Below are 25,971 nucleotides of genomic sequence, written 5' to 3'. Positions count from 1 at the left end.
AATGCTTTGTATGAGAAGGTAAAGATGGATCACAAAGAGATCATGATGGAGCTAAACCATTTTGTGAGTGAAAACACCGAGACCTTGGATAATTTCAAGTTGCTGAGCAAGGAGACAGTCTTCTATCGGTAAGTGTCCATCTGGACATGGATAACAAAACTTGTGGAATGGCCATCTCTGACTTCCTTTTTCTCTGGATGGAGTGACTTCATCTCTGGTTCGAGCTTTTTTGCTTCTATGTAAGCAACTCTTAAACTTGTGTCTCTTGGATTCAGTTTTGCTAAGTGTGAAAGAGACTGTTAGCCCCTGCCACCTTGTCCTAGGGCCTCAAGAGCCTGTAGATAGAAAAGGTATTTACAGTCTCATGGGAATGTCAGGCAGCCTTGAACTTCTGGAGCTCAGGCCCATTCTTTACAGGTCTGGGGCTGTGGAATCTGTAGATAGATTGTACTCACCTTGAGTAACTTGTCCTCCCTTTGATTGTGTTTGCCCACTACATGCTGATGTTTCCCCATTACCACAGATAGTTAGGCCAGCTGGGGAACTACTCCTTCTACTGAAGGGACATGGATCCTTTTAGGTGTTGGAGTTTTCAATAGTAGTTTCATAATTTCTGGCATTACCTGTTCTCTCATTTGGGTTCTGAAGTGTAGGTGTCATGACTATATCAGACTCTTAGCTACCTAATCTAGGAAACATGAGGTCTTTTGGGGTGCTGTTTCCCAGAAATCAGGGGTAGCAGGAGGAGGCCTGCAGGGCCTTACTATGCAGAGTTTGTCTGCAGGGATCGGCACAGCCGACTACTGATGGAAAGGACTCAGCTAAAGAAGAAGGTGGATGAGCTGAGGCAGGAGGAAAGGAAACTGCAGAATAATTGGACTGTGCTGAAGTACCACCTGGAGGATTTGAAATTGATCCTTAATGACCAAGACGAAGAGATCAGTTACCTCAAAATCCAGCAACAACAGGTAGGGGCCGGCAACAAGTCAGGCTAAGCTCTGGTACTATTTGCCCATTTGACTACCTCTCTACCCATCCAACCACCAGTGTTTAACCCATCAACTTACTCACCCATACTCCCTTCCAGCCACGGACCTCATATATTCCAGACATTCCCTTCAGTGTCCATGCACAAGGACTTCTGGGAAGCTTTTGTCTTATGGAGATCTGAAATACGGGCAAGCCTTCCTTTCTGCTCTGCTCGAAGCTGCAATTCAGAGAAGGAAATGGGTCAATAACATATCACACATGTACTTGTATTTATGATGGGTAACCTTCTAGGCACAGAGCTTAGAGTAAGTGAGTTCTTGGTCCTGCTGCTTTTTCGTTTGGCAGGGATCATGTCCCATCGCAGGTGGGAAGCAGTTTATAAGGTGGAGATCCCTGTGCTAGGGCCAACAGAGTGCTTCTCATACTCATGGATTTGCGTGGCCTGTTGGCTTCCCTTTTCTGCCTGCATCCCAATGTGTTCTCTTTGCTTCCCTGAATTCTTGGTTCACAGTGACAGAAGCTTGAATAGCAGCTTGTCAGCCCTGTTTTCTGAGAGTTGTGCTGGACTGTTCTCCCTTCCAGACTAAAATGTGTGGTTGACTGGATGATCATCTCGGGGCTTTTGACAAGCTGGTGGTGGAAGGTGGGAGATTTGGTCCTATGGCAGAAGAATTTCTGTAATCACATCAATATAGTCTAAGAAAATCACTTTTCTCACAATAATTTTAGTTCCCAAGGAATTATGGCTGAGTTGTGAGACTTTTCTGAAAGAACTGGTGTGGTTATTCTAAACTCAACTGTACATTGACATGATGTTTATTTCTGCGACCTCCTTTTTTCCATATTTCTCTTTAACACGCACTCCTTGTGGGTTTGAGTGTGAGTGCACGCATGTGTTTTTTCATGTGTGTGAGCGCACACATGTGTGTGTAGTAGTGTAAGGATGTGGGTGTTGGGGTGCATCAAACATGTGCAGTTTCCAGTTCAGACCACTGTGTTGCTATCAGTCTGTACCAGAATCCTGGGGTTCTTACTTCCCCAGATGCTTTTGTTTAACCTGCCTAGCTGACCAGCAAGTTCTTGGGATCCTTTCTCTGTGCTTAGATATGTATGACTGTCTCTAACCCTCAACAAAGAACACAATTTTCTCTTAAACAGGAGCTGAAGAGATTGGAAGAAAGCTCTCAGTTCCTGCAGAAGCAGAGGGAAATGGTCATGCAGGAAAAGCACTTGGTCCAAAAGCTGCAGCATCACTTTCAGGTCTCTCAGATGAGGTAGGAGCCAGACTGGGAGAGGAGGTAGAGCCAAGGGGGGCCCATGGACTTGGGGACAATATCAATTCTGTCCATCTCTGAGGCTACAAGCTAGAGCAGGGAACAGAAGACCTCAGAGAACTGAGCTGGTCCAGTAAGAAGAAATTCCGTCCAGCATATATTGTGTTTGATATTCAGTGTGTCTGTAGAATTCATTCTCTATACCTTCCTTGTGAAAACAGAGTTCTCCCAAAGCTTTCCCTGAACTCACAGAGAGCTGCCTGTTATGGCCTTCCAAGATATTGGGTTTATAGGTGTGCATCAAGGGGCATGGTAAAATTCGCGTTTTTATTTAGAAAAATCCAATGAAGATTAGAGATTTCCATCTTTAACACTGCTCTGTGTAACATTTGCCAACTTCCTGTGAAAAGTGCTCTCTGGATAGAATTGGTTAAGGACTTCCCAGGATGAACCCAGGCAGATGACTCGGCTGTAGGGAAGATCCTAACCTTCTCGGGTGTGTTCTGTAACCGACTCCCAAAGCCAGGATGCAGATTCCCAGCTCTAGTCCCTAGGAAAGCACCAGTTTTTATTTGGTCCCTGAGGACCGACAGGGACAACGTTCTCAGGCACACATCTCAGGAAATGCTGCTCTAGCACGACAGGCTCTATCTGCATGTTGTTCATGTTCAAGGTTCCTTCTGGGCATGAGGACTGAGCTAGCCACACGCCCTTGTGCAGGGACCTGAGCTGCAGGCAGTTTAAGGCTATCTATAAAATGATGAATAGCTCATGTACAACTCATGCATTTCTCACGTGCTGTTGACTATAGTGTCAATATGCTGTTGCTGTTTACAAAATGATATCCCTGAATTATAGGAGAACACCCTTTTCTGTCTAGTAGAATGCACACTAACAGTGTTTATTTGAAATTATGACTTCAGTTTAATACTGAGCAAAGTTTTCGGCCCATCTACTCTGGGATCTTATTCCTTGTGAGTAACAACAAAGATATCAATCACAAGAATAAATTCACTGTCCAGCAGAGCTGAGGTGACTTGAGGAAGCATCTTCAGCTAATGTGGCAGGTCTGTTTTTTTAAACTGCTTTTCTCTTCCAGGTCTGAAACTCCGCAGACTCATCTGGAACAGGCCACTGCCCAGGACGAGAGCCACCAGCAGAAGGATCTCCAGGAAGAACTAGGTGCTGAGTCCCATCCCCAGCAATACTGAATTCTAAGGACATATATTCTTCTTCAGTTCTGGTTACCCTTGAGTCATAGGTTCTGTTTGCCTAGCCAGTGACCCAGCATGGCTGCTTCTGGGCCTAGATTATTATTTTTTTTCTTTTTTTGATCATACCACTTGAGAGACCTGAGGAAGCCAAAGTAAGCCACAAACACCTTCTACACATGTTCGTCACATTAGGATCAAGGCCTACAGACTAAAAGACACCCCTTGTAGCTGGGAACTCAGCGGTGAAGGAAATTCCAGCTGATCTCCAGGTGATCACACCTAATCTGATTCATGTGTCCGCTGACTCAGTTCTCGAGAAGGGAAGAACGCATCAAAAATATACTTGAGATACAGAAATCCTGAGACAAAGATTACTCAGAAGCCTACATTTACCAGCAAGTGGACTCCACCTTGGGATAACATGACATATAAGCTCCTATGTGGAATGGATCCAGGAATCTTGAAAAAGCCATTAAAATTGTGACTATCTTCCTAGCGTTTCTCCAAGGCAAGCACTTGCCTGTAGTAGGTGTAGTAGGTTCTATCAATATTTAGTGATAAATGCTAATTATTATTAGCTTTATTTTGTTTGAGTTTTGTTTTAAATGCTTGTTTATGGTTCATTTGGTTTTGGTTTTGCTATTTTGATGTTATTTATTCTTGTTATTAGTTCCATAATTTTCAAAGTTTATCCATTGTTTATATTCACTATTGTTTCAAATATATTGTTTGTTAATAAAAAATTAATTTCCAACTTTTCACACTTAATTTCAGTTTCTTTCATCAAGTGTGGTGTCACACTGCTTTAAGCCCCAAATTTCCAGGTACAGATGGAAGCCATGGGTCAATGCCCAGTGGATGTCAACTCCTTGCTTTTATGCAGTTGGGCCACAGCTGCCTTAGTACAGCTCCTGATCTCAGCACTGTTGGTGACAGAGATCACGTGGGATCCTGTGTGCATGGTGCCTGTTCTTTTGAGGGCCCCCGTAGCTTCACCCTTCAGTGTTGTATGCCAGGAAAAACAAAGGAAACAGTAACAGATAATAAGATCCCGAATGGAGACTTGTCTGGCATCTGCCCCCTATGTCCTGGGACAGATGTCCCTGGAGAGCTAGGGTTCGGGCTTCTCTGTTCTCTTCCCTTTAGATTGCTCGGGGAACATTCACCATGCAGTGGAAAATGGCAGGCTGGAATATGTCCCCATGGTTCCCCAGGGACTCCCTGGTGACACCAAGCAGAGGTTAGATGTGATGCAACCTCTGAGCTCACTTCAGGGTATCTGTGACAGAAACAACATTGAGGTCCTATGGAAAGCCTTGACCAGTCTGGCTTCCATTTCATGCTCTTAAGCCAACCCTACAGAGGACACTTGTCCTGCTAGTCTGTGGTCTCTGAGGAGCAGAAGTGTCTGTGTCTTAAACACACCCTCTGGCGTGGGAGGTGTCTGTGTCTGAGAGCAATGAAGCCTGAAATCACTAGAGAAAATCACCCCATTTATCATGTGTCAGATGCCTGAGGGTACCTGATGAGGATGTCTCTGTCTTTGGGTAGAGAGGGGAACATCTTTGGTTTGGTTTGGGTTTCAGACGGGTACTCATGTTATTCCACATTGACCTTTAAGTTACTATTTCTGGGGTTCTCCACCTGGGTTCACACATAAGCCCCTTAAAGTTATATCTATTTACACTACAATTTATTACAGTATCAAAATTTCAGTTACGATGTAACAATAAAATATTTCAGGATGGGGCAGCACAGCTGAGGAAGTATATCAATGGTCACATCCCTGGGAAGGCTGAAAACCACTGAACTGCATGGTTAAGGCTCCCACCTCTACCTCCTGAGTGCTGGGACTTTACCTGGTACATGCAGTGGGGGGATCTAACCCAGCGATTGTGCGTAATAGAAAAGTGTCCTACCACCTGAGCAATGATCCTCACCACTTCACAGCCATTTCTGGAGGCAGGCCAGTGTCTTCAGGCAGGGGGATAGTCTAGGAGGCACCCCTTTGACACCTGGGCCTCCAGACTTTCACAGTTAATGACAACAACAGAAACACTGCAGAGCTCAGGCACTACCAAGACTGATCTGGATGCTGAAGAAGGCCCTTGTGGTGGCAGAAATTTCAAGAGTAGAGCTGGAGCTGTGGTCATGGCTGTGGAAGATCTGTATGTCTTTATTTGGGAGCTGGTTGTCAGCCCAAAGAAAATTCCAGCAACCATCCCCTCTGGATCTGATCCAATAGCAGAATAAGACGCCAGGGCGAGGGAGCAAGGACTGATCTCTCAGCTCAGTCTGCAGTGCATTTGTTGTGCAAACATGAAGACCTGAGTTTGATATGCAGCACCCATGAAATGGAAGGCCATGGCCAGGACTGCCTCAGCCATTAAGAGCATGGACTCTTTTTGCAGAAGATTGAATTCAATTCCCAACACCCAGGTGTGGTGACTTTGAACCACCTGTATGTCTACCTTTACCAACCAAAGCTCCATTTCTAGGATTTGTGTGCACACATGCACACACACACACACACACACACACACACACACACACACACACACTAAGAATCAGCCCGAGAACAGGGACCATCAAATAAGGGGGCAGAAAGAAAGAGTCTCATGAAGAGGACCATGTGATGGAGGACACAGGCTTATTAGACAGGATGAGCTGAAGCTATGACTTGGCATTGATTGTCTTAATTTTCATTACTCTTCTTGAAGCCAGTCTTAACACCCTCCCCTGCTCGTTCTTCTCTCTCTCTCTGTCTCTCTCTCTGTCTCTCTCTCTCTCTCTCTTTCTCTGTCTCTCTCTCTCTTTCTCCCTCCCTCTCTTCCCCACTCTCTCTCCTTTCCTTCCTCCCTCTCTCTCTCTTAAATTTTTTTTTTTGAGAATAAAACTGTGAACTTACGAAACAACCTGAAAGAAGAAGGATGACTGGATGGCAGGGAAATTTAATGTGGTCAGGGAGAGGAGGGATAGTCAGGCAATGCTCTTCAATGACATTTGACCTCGAACTTTCTGGAGAAGCAATAAACTTGACTAGTATGTAAGTTGAGCTGGGCACAGAGGCCCATTTTGCACATAAAATATGAATACAACAAAATAAAAACCCCATGATTTCAAAAGCCTGGAGAAGATGTCCTGATGGAGTCACCAGTGGTTCCCACAGTGGGGCTGTATGGCTAGGAGACAGTAGGTGGGTACGCAGAAAAGCAACAGCAAGAGTCGATTTCCATGGAGATAGGCTATATTCTTGTCAATGATGAAGAGCCACAGAAGCTATAAAATGTGGTCAAAATGCAGAAAAATCTCATCTTCCACACGCTTCACCTAGAAAACGTTTCCTATATCCCCTGCCCACCAACCTATATTCCATCATAGAGCAGACTGAATGATACAGGTATGGATTATTTAGGGTTTGTTCCCAGCATGCTCTGGACACACTCCATGTGGGGGGAGACCCTGTATCTGACACCACCAAAACACACTCGGTCAATATTTTGCAATAACTCAAAGGCCAAAGGGTGAGATTTTTTCTGTTTTGACCACATTTTATGCACACTGACTGTTCATCAATGTGGGGACCTTGGCTTGACATATATTTGGAAATGAGAGCCCTTCCAGCTGGGTCAAGGATGAAGATTGTTGTCATGGCAATATAGGGCTGCTGCGCACCCTACGTCAGTCTTGGGAACCACGTAAGATGACAGAAAATCCATCCATGTTCCTGGATCACTGGAGAAGAGTTGCTGGGTGATCTTCCAGGTGAGATTCCCAGTGATGTTGAAGGTATGCCTGTGATGTGAGCAAGAATCTTTTTAACAAACCCAATACCTTTGGTCCAATTTCTACCCAGCCCTTACAGTGTAGATAGTAATCGCTGTCTGCTACAGGCATCATTGATACTTCCTCTGGGTCTGCCACTCATCTTTAAACTCTCCACAGCTGTCTTTTGTTCCACAGACATTCAGAATTTGTACTCTTAAATCTGTCAGTCTGAGGCTTTGTTATACAATAAGAAAGAACTCCTCCAACCCAAGATTACAAAGCAACATACTCTAATATTTCTCTCTCATTCTTCCCTTTTGCTTCTAAGTGGATCATTAATTGTCACAATATTTCAACTTCCTATTCTTGCTGGTGGTGTAAAAGGCTCGTTTCTGTTGTGTTTACTATGCACTCTCTAATCTGTTTTCTGAGACAGCTTTACTTTCCTCTGGGTCACATTTAGGGGGGTGTCTCTGGAATTTTGTAGTTTGTGCTAATAATATAACTATCCTTATATTATGTTTTTAATCCTCAGATTTTGACTGTTTTTTCTATTTATTCTTTCAGATTAGTTATAGAATAAACTATGTTTTCACCAAACATAGAAGTTTTGTTTACTAATTTACACTAATGAGCTAATTTGAGAAATATTGCCTTTACGACACTGAGCCTTCCTTAGAGAAACATAGTGTATTTCTCTCATTTATTCTTCTTTTGCTTACATAAAAAAGACTTGACTTTTCTTTACATTTGCTATCTTAGTTAGCTTCAGGTTGTTGAATAAAATACCCAAGGCTGAATAATTTATAAGAAGCGGTTTGGTTTGGCCGCAAATTTCGGAGGGTAAAAGCCTAAGTCTGGGTGACCTCCATCTGCTTGGCTCCCCTACAGAATCAGCCTCATCAGTATCAGGAGTCCTTGAGATGGAGATCACATGGTGATGAGGAATCAGGAGAGTCAATGGAGAGAGCTGGACCAACAATAGATCAGCCTGCTCTCCAGTTGAGCAATGCAGTCCCTGTAACCTGCCCTGAGGCATCACTTAGAACACCATTAAGCTGAATTTTGGTTGTGAGGCACAACAGTACTGGCCTTGACATCTCCCATCAGTCATTATTTCCAGGTGTGTTAAAGATCTTGCTTTGGTCTGAATTCCCCCTCTTGGCTGCCATGGTAGTGTGCATCTAGAATATACTCAGAAGGCCTCTGTGGTAAAGGTTTGGACTCCAGCCCATGGTGCTTTGGGGAACAGAGGGGACCTATAAGAAATGGAGACTGGAGGGAGGATTTCACATAGGCTTGCCACCTTTGAGTGAGACACTGAGAGCCCAGTCTGTCTTCTCTCATATCTAGACAGGTGAAGGGCTTGTCATGTGCTGCCACCACAAGGGGCTATCTCACCACAGGCCCAAAACAGTGAACACAACCAATCAGAACTAAAGCCTTTAAAATGGAAACTAAAGTAAATCCCTTCTCTTTGTCCTTGACTATCTCTGGAACTTGTTAGAGTAAAAAACACTTACACCCTTACCCAAGCAGTGGTGATTAACATATCCGAGGGGTCTGCATATTTCCTTGTGCCCAGAGCTTCATAATAAAAATAGTTAAAAAAAACCATAGCCTGCTTGGGCGCTGGGTCCTAACCCAAAGCGGAGTGTAAAGGGGAGCTCGGGGGCTTCTTTGTCCCCATAGCCCACCTGCAGCAAGCAGGGTAGGCCCTTTGTCTGCAAGCAAACCAAGCAGCATGGAGTTGTGATCAGGGCACCTAGTGAAACATCATTGTGGTGAGTGAGTGCTGCTGCACCCGGGAACAGCCCGCCTACACTTCCTGATCAACCTACAGGGCTACACTGCCCGGTACCTCCTCTCTCTTCCTATCCCATCCAGCTTACATCCAGATCCCCCCACCCCCTGTCTCCCTCCCCCCCCTCCCTTCCTTGGTGGCAGAGCGCCTCTCTGCTCTGCCTGCTTGGGCGCTGGGTCCTAACCCAAAGCGGAGGGCAAAGGGGAGCTCGGGGGCTTCTTTGTCCCCATAGCCCACCTGCAGCAAGCAGGGTGGGCCCTTTGTGTGCAAGCGAACCAAGCAGCAAGGAGTTTCCATCAGGACACCTAGTGAAACATCATTGTGGTGAGTGAGTGCTGCTGCACCCGTGAACAGCCCGCCTACCCTTCCTGATCAACCTATGGGACAATATGGTACCTCCTCTCTCTTCCTATCCCATCCAGCTTACATCCAGATCCCCCTACCCCCTGTCTCCCTCCATCCCTCCCTTCTTGAGGCAGAGCGCCTCCCAGCTCAGCCTCCCTGGGCTCTGGGACTGAACCCTAAGTGAGTGCAAAGGGGAAGGTGGTAGCTCCTTTGTCTCCATAACCTGCCTGCAGCAAGCAGGGTGGGCCCTTTGTTTGCAAGCTAACCAAGCAGTAAGGAGATCTGAACTGGACTCCAGGAGAAACATCACGGGGGAGTGACATCACTGGGAAGGTACATCAGTTGGCAAGAAGACCTGATCCTGTAAAAGAAGATCCATAGGAGAATATTGGGAGGAAGAGATGGGGAGACGCCAATGCAAGAATTCACCCAACAATCTGAAAAACAACACGAAACCACCAGAAGCCAGCGACCTCACAACAGGAGGACATGAGCACCTTAATCAAGAAGAAGGAGAAAAAACTGACTTCATGACAGGGATTGACACCCTTAAACAACATACAAAAAACGCCCTTATTGAAATGGATGAGAAGTATAACAGAAAGTTCGAGGAATTGAGTAAATCAGTGAATGATACCCTAGGAAAGCAAGGAAAAACAATCAAGCAGATAATGGACACAGTTCATGATTTGAAAAATGAAATGGAGGCAAAGAAGAAAACACAAACAGAGGGCCGGCTGGACATGGAAAATCTAGGTAAACGAATAGAGACTACAGAAACAAGCATAACCAGCAGAATACAAGAGATAGAAGAAAGAATCTCAGAGTCTGAGGATAACATAGAGAAAATAAACGCACTGATCAAAGAAACAGCAAGTCCAACAAACTCTCATCACAAAACATTCAGGAAATATGGGACACAATAAAAGACCAAACCTAAGAATAATTGGAGTAGAAGAAGGAGAAGAAGTGCAGCTCAACGGTCCAGAAAATATACTTAACAAAATTATAGAAGAAAACTTTCCCAACCTGAAGAAGGATGTACCTATGAAGGTTCAAGAGGCATACAGAATCCCAAATAGGCTGGATCAAAAAAAAAACATCCCCTCGCCATATAATAATCAAAACACAAAATATACAGAATAAAGAAAGAATATTAAGAGCCGCAAAGGAAAAAGGCCAACTTAATTATAAAGGTAAACCTATCAGACTTACACCTGAATTCTCTATGGAAACCATGAATGCCAGAAGGTCCTGGATAGATGTACTGCAAAAGCTAAGAGACCATGGATGCAAGCCCAGACTACTATATCCAGCCAAGCTTTCGTTCACCATAAATGGAGAAAACAAAATTTTCCAGGATAAAAACAAATGTAAGCAATACGTAGCCACAAATCCAGCTTTACAGAAAATAATAGAAGGAAAATCACTATCCAAGGAGTCCAACAAAGACCTCAATAACTCAGACATCTAGAGACCCTTCACCAGCGCAACTCAAAGAAGGGAAACACACAAACCCTACTACTAAAAAAGTGACCGGAGTTAACAACCACTGGTCATTAATATCACTTAATGTCAATGGGCTCAACTCACCTATAAAAAGGCACAGGCTAAGAGATTGGATACGAAACCGGATCCAACATTCTGCTGTCTACAAGAAACACACCTCAACCACAAATACAGGCACCTACTCAAAGTAAAGGGCTGGGAAAAGGCTTATCAAGCAAATGGACCTAAGAAACAAGCAGGTGTGGCCATATTAATTTCTAACAAAGTTGACTTCAAACTTAAATCAATCAGAAGAGATGGAGAGGGACATTTTATACTCATAACAGGAACAATTCATCAGGAAGAAGTCTCAATCCTGAATATCTATGCCCCAATATAGAAGCACCCACATACGTAAAAGAAACATTGCTAAAATTCAAGGCAGCCATCAAACCGCACACACTAATAGTAGGAGACTTCAACACTCCTCTCTCACCAATGGACAGGTCAATCAGACAGAAACCTAACAGAGAAATTAGAGAATTAATGGAGGTAATGAAGCAAATGGACTTAACAGACATCTATAGATTATTCCACCCAAAGAGGAAAGAATATACTTTTTTCCCTGCAGCTCATGGAACCTTCTCAAAATTGACCACATACTCGGTAACAAAGCTAACTTACACAGCTACAAAAAAAATATTACTAACCACCTGTGTCTTATCAGACCACCATGGATTAAAGTTAGAATTCAACAACAATGCTACCCCCAGAAAGCCTACAAACTCATGGAAATTGAACAGTCAACTACTGAACCATACCTGGATTAAGGAAGAAATAAAGAAAGAAATTAAAGTCTTCCTGGAATTCAATGAAAATAAAGAAACAACATACTCAAACTTAATGGACACTATGAAAGCAGTCCTAAGAGGAAAGTTCATAGCACTAAGTGCCCACTTAAAGAAAACAGAGATAGCACATATTGGAGACTTAACAGCCCACCTGAAAGATCTAGAAAAAAAGAAGCAGACTCACCTAGGAGGAGTAGAAGACTGGAAATAATCAAACTGAGGGCTGAAATCAACAAAATAGAAACACAGAAAACAATCCAAAGAATCAATGAATCAAGAAGCTGGTTCCTGGAGAAAATCAACAAGATTGACAAACCCCTATCCAAACTAGTCAAACGGCAGAGAGAAAATTTGCAAATTAATAAGATCAGAAATGAAAAGGGGGACAAAACCACAAACACAGAGGAAATTCAGAGAGTCATTAGATTTTACTACAAAAGCCTGTATGCCACTAAACTGGAAAATGTAAAAGAAATGGACACTGTTTTAGATAAATACCTTTTACCAAAATTAAACCAGGACCAGGTGAACAATCTAAACAGACCTGTCAGTCGCAAAGAATTAGAAGCTGTTATCAAAAACCTCCCTACCAAAAAAAGCCCAGGGCCAGATGGTTTCAATGCTGAATTCTACCAGAACTTCCAAGATGACCTAATACCTATACTCCTCAATGTATTCCACAATATAGAAACAGAAGGGTCATTACCAAATTCCTTTTATGAAGCTACAGTTACTCTGATACCAAAACCACACAAAGACTCAACCAGGAAAGAGAATTACAGGCCGATCTCACTCATGAATATCGACGCAAAAATCCTCAACAAAATACTGGCAAACCGATTCCAAGAACACATTAGAAAAATTATCCATTATGATCAAGTAGGCTTCATTCCCGAGATGCAGGGCTGGTTCAACATACGAAAATCTATCAATGTAATCCAGCATATAAATAAACTAAAAGAAAAAAAACCATATGATCATTTCATTAGATGCTGAAAAAGCATTCGACAAAATTCAACATCCATTTATGTTAAAAGTCTTGGAGAGATTAGGGATACAAGGGTCATACCTAAATATAATAAAAGCTATATACAGCAAGCCGACAGCTAACATCAAATTAAACGGAGAGAAACTCAAAGCCATCCCGCTTAACTCAGGAACACGACAAGGCTGTCCACTTTCGCCATACCTCTTCAATATAGTAATGGAAGTTCTAGCAATAGCAATAAGACAACATAATGGGATCAAGGGGATTCGAATTGGAAAGGAAGAAGTTAAACTTTCGTTATTCGCAGATGATATGATAGTGTACATAGGCGACCCCCAAAACTCCACCAAAGAACTTTTACAGCTGATAAACAGCTTTAGTAATGTGGCAGGATACAAGATCAACTCCAAAAAATCAGTCGCCCTCTTATACACAAAGGATATGGAAGAAGAGAGGGAAATCAGAGAAGCTTCTCCATTCACGATAGACACAAACAGCATAAAATATCTTGGGGTAAATCTAACCAAGGAAGTGAAAGATCTATTTGATAAGAACTTTAAGGCATTGAAGAAAGAAATTGAAGAGGATACCAAAAAATGGATGGACATCCCTTGCTCTTGGATTGGGAGGATCAACATAGTAAAGATGGCAATTCTACCAAAGGCAATTTATAGATTCAATGCAATCCCCATCAAGATCCCATCAAAATTCTTCACAGATCTTGAGAGGACAATAATCAACTTTATATGGAAAAACAAAAAACCCAGGATAGCCAAAACAATCCTATACAATAAAGGATCTTCTGGAGGCATTACCATCCCTGACTTCAAACTCTATTACAGAGCTACATTAATGAAAACAGGGTAGTACTGGCATAAAAACAGAGAAGTCGACCAATGGAATCGTATAGAAGACCCGGATTTTATCCCACAAACCTATGAACACCTCATTTTCGATAAAGGAGCTAAAAGTATAGAATGGAAGAAAGAAAGCATCTTCACAAATGGTGCTGGCACAACTGGATGTCAACCTGTAGAAGAATGAAAATAGACCCATATCTATCACCGTGCACAAAACTCAAATCCAAATGGATTAAAGACCTCAATATCAGCCCGAAAACACTGAACCTGATAGAAGAGAAAGTGGGAAATACCCTACAACAGATGGCCACAGGTGATCGCTTCTTAGGTATATCCCCAGAAGCACAGACATTAAGGGCAACACTGAAAAAATTGGACCTACTAAAACTCAGCTGTGTTTGGTAGGGAAAAAAGAACCCTGGAGGAGTCCACGGGAAGCCTTGCAGGACTTCTCAGGACCTTTAAAACAAATCCCTAGCCTCTGAAGTTGTGGGCGGAGGGGGAACACACTAACATAATACATTCTCCACGGAAAGTCCTCTTCTAAAGGAGCACTACGACGTGGGAAAGGCTAAAGCATCCCAGGCTAAGGACCCCAGGCTTAGTGGGACACTAGTCTAAGACCCTGTCCAGATGACTTTTTTAAAATGGCCTGTAACTGGGGTTGGAGAATGGGTCAGCGGTTAAGAGCGCTGCAGGCCTCTGGTTTAGTTCCCAGCACCCACATATAAGCTCAACCACCTGCAACTCCAGTTCCAGAGAATCTTATGCTGTCTTCTGGCTTCTGCAGACACCAGGCATTCACATAGCACACAGGCATACATGTAAGCAAAACATTCATACACTGTGGTGGTTTGAGTAAGAATGCACCCCCAGAAGTTTATATTATTTGACTGCTTAGTCACTACAAAGGAAGATCCCTATTTGAGAAGGATTAGGAGGTGTGGCCTGTTGGGGGAAGTCTGTCATTAGGGGTGGGTTTTGAGGTTTCAAAAATCCACACACCACACACACACACACACACCCTGTCCCTCTCTCTGCCTGCCTGTGGACCAGAATGTAGCTCTTGGCTACTTTCCCAGCACCATGCCTGCCACACCTCCCCCATGGCGATAATGGACTAACCCCCTAAAACTGTAAGCAAGCCTCCAATTAGATGATTTCTCTTCTAAGAGCTGCCTCGGTCATAGAGTCTCTTCACAGCAATAGAACAGTGACTAAGTTCACATAAAGTAATAATCCTTAAAAAATCAAAATGATCTAACTTTTTTCTTTTTAACAAAATTCTGTGTGTACTGGGCATGGTGGTATAGGCCTGAAATTCCAGCACAGAGGGCACCAAGGTACCAGGAGAATGGCGGCAACTTAGAGAACCGCCTCGTCTAGTTCCAGGCAATGAGGGCTAAACAGGAGACTTTTAGATAGAGAGTGTCTTTTTTGAAATGGGAGAAAAATAAAACTCAAATTAATCAGCAACATTGATTTCAAAGCCTTCAGATATGGTAGGAGACCTCGCCACCCCATTGGCAGCTAGCCGCGCATCTGCAGAAAGCAAAATCCTCCTGATCAATATCCTGCCAATATAAGCCCAGAGTTGGTGCTGTGGGGAAATTTATTTCTTCTAATCAGAGCTGACTGATTCCTGTACTGCATATTTTTATCCCCCATTTTTTCCCCTTAAAATTGTGAATTCAAGTGTTAGCTCATTCTTGTTATTATTCCCAGGGCAGAAAAATGAAGGGCGGGGGGAGGGGGTACAGTACAAAAGTAAAATGCCTTTGGCGTGGCAATCTGACTGGTTAAAGCGCTCTGCTGCCCACCAACACCGGAACAGAGAAAATGCAGACATGTTCAAATGCAAAGGTTTGACGGGTGGCGGTGGCGGTACTTCAGATTGAGGCTTCTTTTCAATGTGTAAGAATCCGTGACAGTTTTCTCATCTCAGCAGCTGGCCCCAGAGTAAACCTCTGCATTTCCACCTGGATTTTAAAATAGAAGAAGCCAAAGAGGAAGTCGGAGACAGCTATCCATGGAGCACCAATGGCAGGCTTGTATAGGCCACGCATTGATAGGGAGGGCTTTGCTTTCCACAGATGTGAGGCAAGCTGCCTATGGGGCTGTGGAGTCCTCTACCACATCTGGAAACAACAAGAAAAAACACAAAACAAAACTGTATCTCTCTCTTTCCTTCCTTTGTTAAGCTCCAGGGCAGTTTTATGAGAATGTGAAAGGAGAAACAAGGCAGGCAGGCTATAAATCATGGGAGCAGCTGGGAGGAGGGAGATGGAGAAGATGAAGAGAGAAAACTAGGTTTTCAAGAGAATGGTCAGGTTCAGCAATGGAGGTTGGTGAGCTTGGAGGAACCGGAGGGGGTGCTTCAGGGAGCAAGTGAGAAGCCCAGAGTGTGCAGGAAGCAAGCAGGCTTTTGGCCAGTATTCAGAAAAAGATAAAGAAAAGGAAAAGTTATGCTTCTCTGAGTAACTGAAATGCGAGCAGACCACGTGACAGAGGCCTCACCAAACAGCCCGTGGCTGGCCTTGAACTTGAGAGGCTCCCCGTTGTCCCAACACCTCAGTGAAAGCTGACACTGAAAACAAGAGTGTCAACAGGCCTGTGTCACCCTAATTATCTTGACAGCAGAACCAGCGATGGAGAGGGTAAAAACACAACATCTGTAGGAAGGTTTCAAAGCCCAGGCTCCACGGGAGGGAAGGTTTGCAGGACAGCTGTCAGTGACCAAGCCTTGAAAGCACAGAGTCAGGGCCAAAAATTCCAGCCAACCCTCAGAGTCCCTCAGCCTGGATGGAGCAGAGAGGGCCCAGCCATGCTTCAGCCAAGTTCAAGGCACTGTCTTGTACGACACAATGGAGAGACTCTCAGCTTAGGGCTCCTCTGTTAATCACTGCTAACTCTCCCTAACAGGAACTCTGCTTAGCAAAGGTGCTTGCCGCCAGGTCTGACCTGAGGTCCAATTCCTACAAGCTGTCTAACCTTCACTTGGGCACTGTGGCGCACACACCCACATCCACATACATAAAGAAATGTAATTTTAAAATCAAGGTGTTAAATTTTTTAAATGGGCAGGCACCAGACAGCCAGAGATATGGCTCAGTGGTTACAAGAACTGGCAGCTCTTCCAGACGACCTGAGTTTGACCCCCAGCATCTAGATGGTGGCTCACACATCTGTTAACTCCAGTTTGAGGGGATCTGACACTTTCTTCTGGTTACAGAAAGCACAAGGCATATATATGGTATACATATATACATGCAGGCAAAACACTAAATAATTTTTAGTTTAAATGGACATATGCTAAATATAGTCATACATTTTAATTCAGCACAATCTTGCTTGCATGAAGATATATCAGCATGCCAAAAACAAAAAAAAAGTAAAAGTAAGCATTGAAAGTTGGGACATGCTGGCAGTGATGGTATAAACCTTTGGCCCCAGCACTCGGAGGCAGAGGCAGGCGGATCTCTGTGAGTTCAAGGCCAGCCTGGTCTACAAGAGCTAGTTCTAGGACAGGCACCAAAGCTACAGAGAAACCCTGTCTTAAAAAAACAAACAAACAAAAAAAAGCTAAAAGAAAAAAGAAAGGAAGGGAAGGAAAAGACAAGACAAGAAAATCGGTATCTGGTTAAAGGAACGTGTGTCATGGGTGCACGACTGGCCACTGATGGCGACAGACAAAGACACTTACAGGGCACACACTGCAAGCTCCTCGAGCACACGTGTGTACCTTTCCATGAAAATGTACAGTAGAAAGCTAGGAGGAGTCGGGGGTGAGGAGGACGGTTCCAGGGCTTGGCTCTGACAGGTGCCATAATAGGTGATTTTTCTATTATCTAGGGTGTTTCCCTTTTGCAGAGGGAACATGTATTAATGTGTATCTTAAGCACTGCAATTAAGAGTAGCAAATTAGAGATATATTCCTTGTCTCAAGAATTGCTCAGAAAGAATAAAGCATACAGAGTGGGCTGGGCATGGTGGTGCACACTTCAGTGCCAGTACTCGGGAGACAGGGGCAGCAGGGACTCTAGGTTCGAGGCCAGCCTGGTTACAGAGCTAGTTCTAGGACAGCCAGAGCAGCATAGAGCAGCCCTGTCTCAGAAAAAAAGAAAAAAACCAACCCTCTGAGTAAGTTGAAGTCAGAGCGGCTTCTCCTTTCTCAGAATGAAACCAGCAGGCTGGGTGCCCTTACCTCCTGCTTTGAGGATGTGCTGAGCTGAACAGGAGGGAAGCTACCCGACATTCAAACGCAAAGGCTGCATAAGGCGGCCACTTATCAACCCACTGAGCTGGAATTGAGCCAGCCCTGGGTTTGCCTTTCATGACTGACCAAAATCCCTTTCCCAAGCCTCCCAACACTGGTGTGTAGAGACGGCTGCAACATGAGTTCTCAAGACCAGGGTGTGGTGGCACATGCCTGGCATTTCGGCCCTGGGGATGCTGAGGCAGAGGGATCACGGCAAGTTCAATGCCAGTCAACACAGACTCAACCATCTCTGGCTCAGGCTCTCTGGCTCTCCTAGCTCCAGTGGCCTCATCTTCAAACTGGGAACGAAATCTCACAGGTCGCAGTAAACAAGTGGTCAGTGGTAGAAAGCACATGCTAAGGAGGGCTTCACATGGAGCACGTTCAAGAATGTTCCTCATTTATGTGGACCCTCTCTGTGCAGAAGTCACTCCCATGAACACTGGATATCCGCAGCTAGGAGGGGTTCCATCCCTACCCCAGGCAGCAACCCTAGCTCCAGGTCCTGGGTGCACCCCAGGCAGCAACCCCAGCCTCCAAGTCCCGGGTGCACTCCAGCCCTCCGCCCCAGCCTCTAGGTCCTCAGTGCACCCCAGCCCTCCACCCCAGCCTCCGGGTCCTGTGTGCACCCCAGCCCTCCACCTCAGCCTCCAGGTCCCGGGTGCACCCCAGCCCTCCACCTCAGCCTCCAGGTCCTGTGTGCACCCCAGCTCTCCGCCCCAGCCTCCAAGTCCCAGGTGCACACCAGCCCTCCACCTCAGCCTCCAGGTCCTGTGTGCACCCCAGCTCTCCGCCCCAGGCTCCAAGTCCCGGGTGCACCCCAGCTCTCCGCCCCAGGCTCCAAGTCCCGGGTGCACCCCAGCCCTCTGCCCCAGCCTCCAGGTCCTGGGTGCACCCCAGGCAGCAACTCCAGCCTCCAAGTCCCGGGTACACCCCAGCCCTCCTTGGCTCACAGCCTTCACAAACAGCAGGTCCTCCTTACGCCTCCTCTGAAGGACATCTGGGAAGTAGATCTGTCCAGAGTAAAAGTTGCCAAGTGAAAGCAAACACCCTCTGAACTAAATGTAAAAATGCCTGCCCTGCAAGGACATTTTTTAAAAAAATAAAATAAAATAACCAAAACGATAGCTTAGGGGGCTGGCAAGATGGCTCAGGGGAGTAAAAAAAAAAGGGCTTTCAGCCAAGCATGATGACCTGAGTTTGATTCCCTGAGCCCACATGGCAGGAGAGAACCGACTCCACAGAGCTGTGCTCTGACCTCCACAAGCATGCTGTACCTAAATAAAGGCAGAAAAATTTGAAGGCTCAGCTCAAGGGCCCAAGATGTGTGTGTTACCTTCCCACACATCTGCAGACGCCGTCAGTGTCACCTTTGTGCATGGTCCCTCTCTGGACCACAGCCAGCAGGCAGGCAGGGAAGCATCTGGTATGGAATGCTGCTTCCCAGGATTGTGAGCCAAACCAGGTGTCAAGAAACAGCCCTGCAGCTAGGAGGCGGTCCGTGTCTATCCCAGGCAGCAACCCCAGCCTCAGGTCCTGGGTGCGGATGCGTGTGATAAGGTCTCCCTCCAGCATCCCCACCCTCCTTGGCTCCTGGCTTTCACACACAGCACGTCCTCCCTAGGCCACTTCTGAGGGACAGTTGAGAAGTGGGTCTGCCCAGGTTCAAAAATCACCAACGAGAAAGTGGACACCAAAAGAGACAGGCCCTCCTCAGCTCCATGTCCTATTGGTGATAACTGGAGTCTCTCAGGTGAAAGGTTAAAACTGAGGCAGCGAAATGACACTTTCCAGACACTGCATGGGTGAGGAAAAGAGAACCAGGTTCTACTCGCATCCTTCTGGGGACGTCTGACTTGGGAGCTGGCAATGTTTCCTACAAAACCAGTAAGTCAGACTGACGGATTCCACAGAACTCCTAACTCAGGGCCCACTCAGAAGAGCTCTCTGCCAGTCATGGTAGGGGAGGCCCTGCTCTCCTCCTGCCTGGTTCCCCTTCAGATGGAACAGACCCCTCACATCCAAAGACCCCACCTACTGGAGTCCAGGTAGCCACCAGGTAGGACTGCCACAAGCACATGGGTAGTGACAGAAAGCTGGGTCAGCGAACACATCCCTCCACTCTTGATCGTTCCACTGGACACTTCCAGGGACCACGAGGAAGCCAGGCCCTAACACAGAAGCCTCTGAACTCAGCCCAGCCCAGGGGTTGAGAGTCAATCCTCTCTGCCTTCCCAGGCACAGCAAAGCCTCCAGGGTACCTCTACTCCGGGGCAACTGCTCAGGGAAGTGCCCAAAAGCAGACTGTACCCATGACTGTTTCTGTTAGCCTCTCCCCATAAGGACTCATGAGGAAAGCCCTTTAGAGACCCGAGCCAAGACGGAGCTTGTTTGTGGGAGGTGCTAGCATGCTGGCAAAAAAGAACAGACTACAGAGTACCAACAAAGTGAACGAGCATGAGCCGGCATGGGCATCTGCATGGCACACCTCTGTCTCCCCAGGCACCGACAGGGCCCACAGGGAACCCACAGACGGGAGCAGCAGGCCCAGCTGTAGAGCGGGCCAGGTGTCCCTCCATGGGCACAGCTGGAGAGTGGTGACATCGTCCCTGGCTGCATACAGGAGTCAGACCTCTAGGGGGCCTTCCAGAGACACCGAGTTCCGGTTGCGTCTTCTGCCCTTTCCCTTTAGACAGGGGAAATGTGTGTGGTGAAGTTGGTGGGCCTCCCGTAAATCCTGAGAGGTTGAGAGGAAGACAGCCAGCGCAGCCCTGGGCAGGTGGGGAGTGAACATTAAACCCTGGCTCCTTTCTCCCCCTTTCAAGTGTAGGATAGGAGATTTAAACACAAGGCCTACGTATACAAGGCAGTGTTCTACCATGGAGCTACACTCCTCACCCCTTTAATCCCCTTTCAACCCCAGCCCAACTGCTCCACAGAGCAAACCTATCAGTGGATAGCTTATCATCGTGACCTAGGATCTTCACAAGCAGCCTGCCCCTGGTCAGGGTCCCACAGGAGACATCCCACGAGCTGCCACTCTCATTAAAAGTTTAGCTAAGGAGGGGCCAAAGTGGGCTGGGCCTCTTAAGATTCTGTCAGAAGTCTGATATAGTTGGATAAGCCAAGCTCTCCAGTCAGACACCTGTGATCCTAGCACTCAGGAGACAGAGACAAGAGAACAGCCATGAGTTCAAGATCAGCCTAATCTCTATGCTGAGTTCAGCCAAGGTTACAGAAGACCTAGCTCAAGGTCTCTCTCTCTCTCTCTCTCTCTCTCTCTCTCTCTCTCTCACACACACACACACACACACACACACACACACACACACACACACACACACAAATCAGAAACCTGAGACTGGACAGGTGGCTCAGCAAGAAGTTAAAAGAATTTACTGCTCTTGCAAAGGATCTAAGTTCATTTCTCAGCACCCACATGGTACTAACCTACAATTCCAGTTCCAGGACATCTGATGCCCCCTTCTGGCCTCCTCAGGCTCCTGCACACAAGTACTGCACACAATACATTTTTTTAAAAAAGTCAGAAATTCGTGAGGACTGAGAATGGCCCAGGTTAACTGCCTTTCTGCACACTGCTGGGGTAAGCTGCCCTGACCCAGCCTTCTAGGATGGCCTCCTGCCCTGTGTCACCACCTGCAGGAAATCGGTTCTATGTGCTTCTTCTTCTAAAGGCACCCTGTGTAGGAATGTCACCAGAACCCAACCAGGGAAAGTTTATAGGCAGGCGATACCGACTCCATCAAACACTACAGGTGAAAGCACTCCTTCCCCACTTTACAGATGGAAGTCAGAGTAGACGTTAACAGACGTGCCCAGGGTCATCTAGACAGAAAGAGGATCAGTCACAAAGCTGTGTGGCCTTCTGTTCCTACCTAGCACTCCTGCGGTCAAAATGCTCAACATAATAAAGACATCTCCTACACAATCTGTCCAGTACATCTGGTTTTTAGTGCAGGTCTTAAAACAGGGATATCTACATAGAATAGCATACACAAATGTTTGATTCAGCCCAACAGAGCGTGTGCGTGCATGCATATGCACGAGTGTGCGAGCGCGCACGCAAGGAGATGTGGAAGGTGATGCCCCAGAGATGAAGTGATTCACCCAAACTAGCTGGTAACAGTCCTGGGGAACCAGCCCCAAGGTCAAAATTCCCATTTGAAATGTCTCCCAGTCCTGTCTTTCCAGGGACTAGAAGGACCCTTTCAAATACACTGTAAAGAACAGGACATACTACATACTACAAATGACCCCTGGGCCTTTGAATGCCACCGGGGATGACCTCACAATGCACCCAGTAGGGAGACAGCTGCCTAACCAGCTCAGAGACCTGAACATCTGGAGACTCTGGAATATCCTAATGCCACAGCTTCGTCAAACTGTTCATCGTTAGAAGACAAAGAATTTGCAGAGAATAGAGAGTAAGCCATTCGACATACACCCTGGGATCCAGGAGCACCTCAGAGGGACAGGGGGAGGACTAACGGAGGCCAACAAGAGAGCATTCTGTCCGCCCAACAACACAGCAGCTCGAGACACACACTGCTGGAGGACAACCCCGGAACTAAGACACACAGGCCTCCTATTGTATCAGCTTAAAACCGAACTTTGCAAGGCACACACACTCAGCTGTGTTCAAGAAATCCACATGCTGAAAAGCTGGGTGTAGAGCTTTGTTGGTTGCTTTTTAAGCAAAGCCCTGTTCGGTTCTGCTATAGCAACTATAACAATAATAATAACAACAACAACAACAGTAATAATAATAGCCAGCACGTCTTGGAGTCTCCCAATGTCCCTGGCTTTGTGGCTTTTCTGAAAATACAGCTAAGGAAGAGTCACCCTGGCATTTTGTATCAAACAAGGATTCAGGCTCGTGGTGTGAGAGGAGGGAGTACTGGTCTTATAATAAGTACAGCAATGACCGGCTGGCTCTATGACAGCTGGCAGATGCAATTAGTAACAGTGTGTGTGTGTGTGTGTGTGTGTGTGTGTGTGTAAAATCACATATCTAATAAAACAGACATCCTTGCCAGGTGAGGAAAAGCCTGTCTTTAGGACAGAGCTATTAACTGACCCTCTGTACTTTCAAAGGTCTTCCAGTCCTTGGAAGCAAGTCAGGAAGGCACTAGTTTTATCTTCAATGTTTAAGGGATGGGGGAGCTCCCCCTTCTGAAATCCCAACCATCTTGCCGGCTGGTTCTTCCAAATCCTTTTAATGCTGCACTTCCCAGCTATAATTTGAGAGAAGACAGCTCACACATCTTATTTTTCATTGCACTCCAGGTCATCTCTGTCAGCAACCCCCCTTAAGTACTGTGTTCTTACCAAAGGCTCCCTTCCTTGGTATAATCCTTCCTAGGCAAAAAGCCCAATAATTGGGGATGGAGTGGGAAAATCAATGGCTAATTTAATTTTAAACAGTTAAGCGGTGTGACAGCGTGAAAGAAAAGCATCCCAACGCCTGAACTGCAAAAATGCTGCTTCAGCAAACACTTTTTGAAAAGCGGCAGACAAGTCCTGGTGGAAAGGGAAGGAAAGGGCAACAGGATAAGGAGAGTGGGTAGTGAGGGAAAGTCAGCGACACCAGTCGACGCTCACACTTCAGGGGACGTCCCCTCATCACCCCAGCCCACGCTACCGGGCTTAAGCACGCCGAGAAAAGTCCCGCGCGTGATTCAGTGGGACAATGATTACTATGGGCACTGGAAATATGGGGTGAGGACGGCGAGGGGTTTGCAGTGTGATACCCGCGAGCATCCGACCCGACACGCGGGTCCTCCAGCCTCAATCCAACCCCTCACTCACGCCTCCTCCCCCAAATCCTTCCAAGGTGAGCGCTCGTCGTAGGTCCTCACGCCACCGCATCAACGAGCCCTGGCAAGGGAGGAAGACTCTAGCCAGCAGACCCAGCTGCAGGATGCAACTCGGGAAGGAAAGCAGCGGGGCGGCTCCCGGGCCACAGCGGGTCGGGACTACGGGCGCTTCAACCCCTTACCTCCAGGGTCCGGATCTCCTGCTGCGTGAGGTCGTTGGACACGGAACACTTGGTGCGCAGCCCGCGCAGACTGCCGATGGAGATATCGATGAGCTTCTGCAGCTGGCCGCACTGCTGCAGCGCCCGGCTGGCCGCGGCCCCTGCACCCCCGTCTGCGGCCGCCGCGGCGCCCCCGCCGCCGCCCTCCTTCTTCTCACCCATCGCCGCCGCGCGCAAAGCCGCTCTATCCATACCTCGGCATCGGGGCCGCCGGGGGCCGAGGCAAGGAGCCCGGGGGAAACGGGCGCCTCGGCGGAGAAGCCTCAAGCCGGGAAGGCTGCACTAAGAGCGCCCCTCGGCGCGGCCAGAGCCTGAAGTCCCGAGTGCCAGCCGCCCAGCCCGCTCCTCCCGCCTCCCAGACAAGGCGGCAAAGCGAAAGCCTTCGCGACCCGACGGCTGCGGTTGCTGGAGCCTTTAGGCGGCCGCGGGGGCCGGATCGTAGCCGCGGGGCACGCTGGGACTTGTAGTCCACACCGCGCCATCTGTCTCTTGGCCCGTGCCCTCGGGGCCCCGCCCGCACTCTGGCCCCGCCTGACGCCTAGGAGGGGCTGTTCTGCGCCTGCTCCAATTCGTGTGCCTCGTGGTCTTGGAAGCCTGGTTCCCCATTTTTTCAGTTCCTTCACCCACATCTCCCACTACTACCCTGTTCTCACACACGCAAACGCACACACATTAGTAGCTTCCCACGACCCACGAATGGGGTGGGGCAGGAGCTTACCTAGATGAGTCCTGTAATTTGGGATATTGAGGGTCCGGAATTTTTGCATGAGCTTAGAGGCCTCCACGTATGGGAATGTGCCGAGGATGTAGCTCAGTGGCAGAACATTTGCCTGGCAAACATAAGACGTTAGATTTGATTCCCCAGCACTATCGAAGGAAAAGAAAAAGACCCCCTTCACTCTCATCTAGTTCTCACAGCACTTGACCCCGAGTTGTCTTGGTGTTCGCTTAGACCTTGACCCTGAAGATCTGTACCAAAGTTAATGGACAGGCAAAGAGAAAGGACTTTCTTCTGTGTTCTATTGACTCAACAAAATAAGTTTAGCGTGCCATACCCTGCAGATGACATATAGGCGGCGATAGTTTGGAGCAGAGAGAACCTGAGTTCAAATTTGAGTCCCACCACTCCACTGCCTGTTAGGTGAACCTGAGCAAATGGCCTTCCTCCGGGTTTCCCCTTCACATCAGATCAGGTCATGGCCACCTAAGCTTCCTAACAAGGAGGTGTTCGCACAGCACCCAGATTAATTACTTGCACGTGTGGTCATGTATAAATGTTAGCTCCATTCTAAACTCAGACGTCCTGAATGAGACCCAAGCAGTCAGTGGCCACAGCAGCAGAATTTCCCAGCACTTCCTAGCCCAGCATTTAAGCCTCACCACACCTATTCACTCTCCTATCAATCTGTCTCATCTATCAATTAAAAAAAGGGGGGGGGGGATGAAGCCAAGTGTGGTGACACACATGTTTGATCCCAGCGTTCCAGAGGCAGAGGCAGGAGAATCTCTGTGAGTTCAAGACCAGCTTGGGTTACTTATCTAGTCGGGTCTTGCTCCCAAGCGGGAGTGGGGTGGAGAAATGGCTCACCATTTAAGAGCACTTGCTCCTGCAGAGGACCCAGAGTTCTGTTCCCAGAACCCACACTATGGCTCACACCAACTGTTACTCCAGTTCTAGGGGTTCTGAAGCCTTTTAACCTTTGTAGGCACCAAGTTAGTCACATGGTGCACATACATGCATGTGGGCAAAACACTCATAAACATAAAATAAAATTAGCCTAACAGACCAAAACGAAAGGAATCACTTATACAGGTAGGTATGGTAGCTCATACTTATAACCCCAGCACTCTAGGGGCTGAGGCAGGAGGATTCCTCACTTGAGACCAGCCTAAGCTATATGGTGAGACCCTCTATCAAAGGATGATGGTGGCATAGCAATCCTCGCGGGACATGCACAAGATCCCTGTGCTGCACTTACCGATCCCCCTAGCCCTGACCATTACCTGAGCCCCACTCCAGATCCTGCCTTAGAGAAATGACTACCCTGAAAGAAAACCGCAGTGGTGGTTTTT

At 46.9% G+C, this 25,971-nt stretch overlaps 3 protein-coding genes across 3 annotated transcripts in view; all 3 read right to left on the bottom strand.

Moving 5' to 3' along the window:
• LOC142860656 (elongin BC and Polycomb repressive complex 2-associated protein-like) overlaps positions 1 to 25,971 on the bottom strand; it is a 103,802-nt gene that overhangs the window by 15,694 nt on the left and 62,137 nt on the right. The gene's annotated exons all lie outside the window — the stretch shown is intronic.
• Positions 1 to 25,971, bottom strand: part of LOC142860649 (vomeronasal type-2 receptor 26-like) — a 134,320-nt gene that overhangs the window by 70,889 nt on the left and 37,460 nt on the right.
• Positions 1,083 to 24,287, bottom strand: LOC142860661 (kinase suppressor of Ras 1-like). The gene is made up of 2 exons (XM_075992216.1): positions 23,860 to 24,287; positions 1,083 to 1,207 (listed from the first exon to the last, which is right to left on the bottom strand). The coding sequence occupies exons 1-2, from the start codon at positions 24,088 to 24,090 to the stop codon at positions 1,097 to 1,099; spliced, it is 342 nt and encodes a 113-aa protein (XP_075848331.1). The 5' UTR covers positions 24,091 to 24,287; the 3' UTR covers positions 1,083 to 1,096.

This window comes from Microtus pennsylvanicus, chromosome 1, assembly GCF_037038515.1.
Source record: "Microtus pennsylvanicus isolate mMicPen1 chromosome 1, mMicPen1.hap1, whole genome shotgun sequence".
Lineage (NCBI taxonomy): Eukaryota > Metazoa > Chordata > Mammalia > Rodentia > Cricetidae > Microtus > Microtus pennsylvanicus.
Note: the sequence above shows the minus strand (reverse complement) of the source record. Positions and strands in the feature narration are given on the sequence as shown.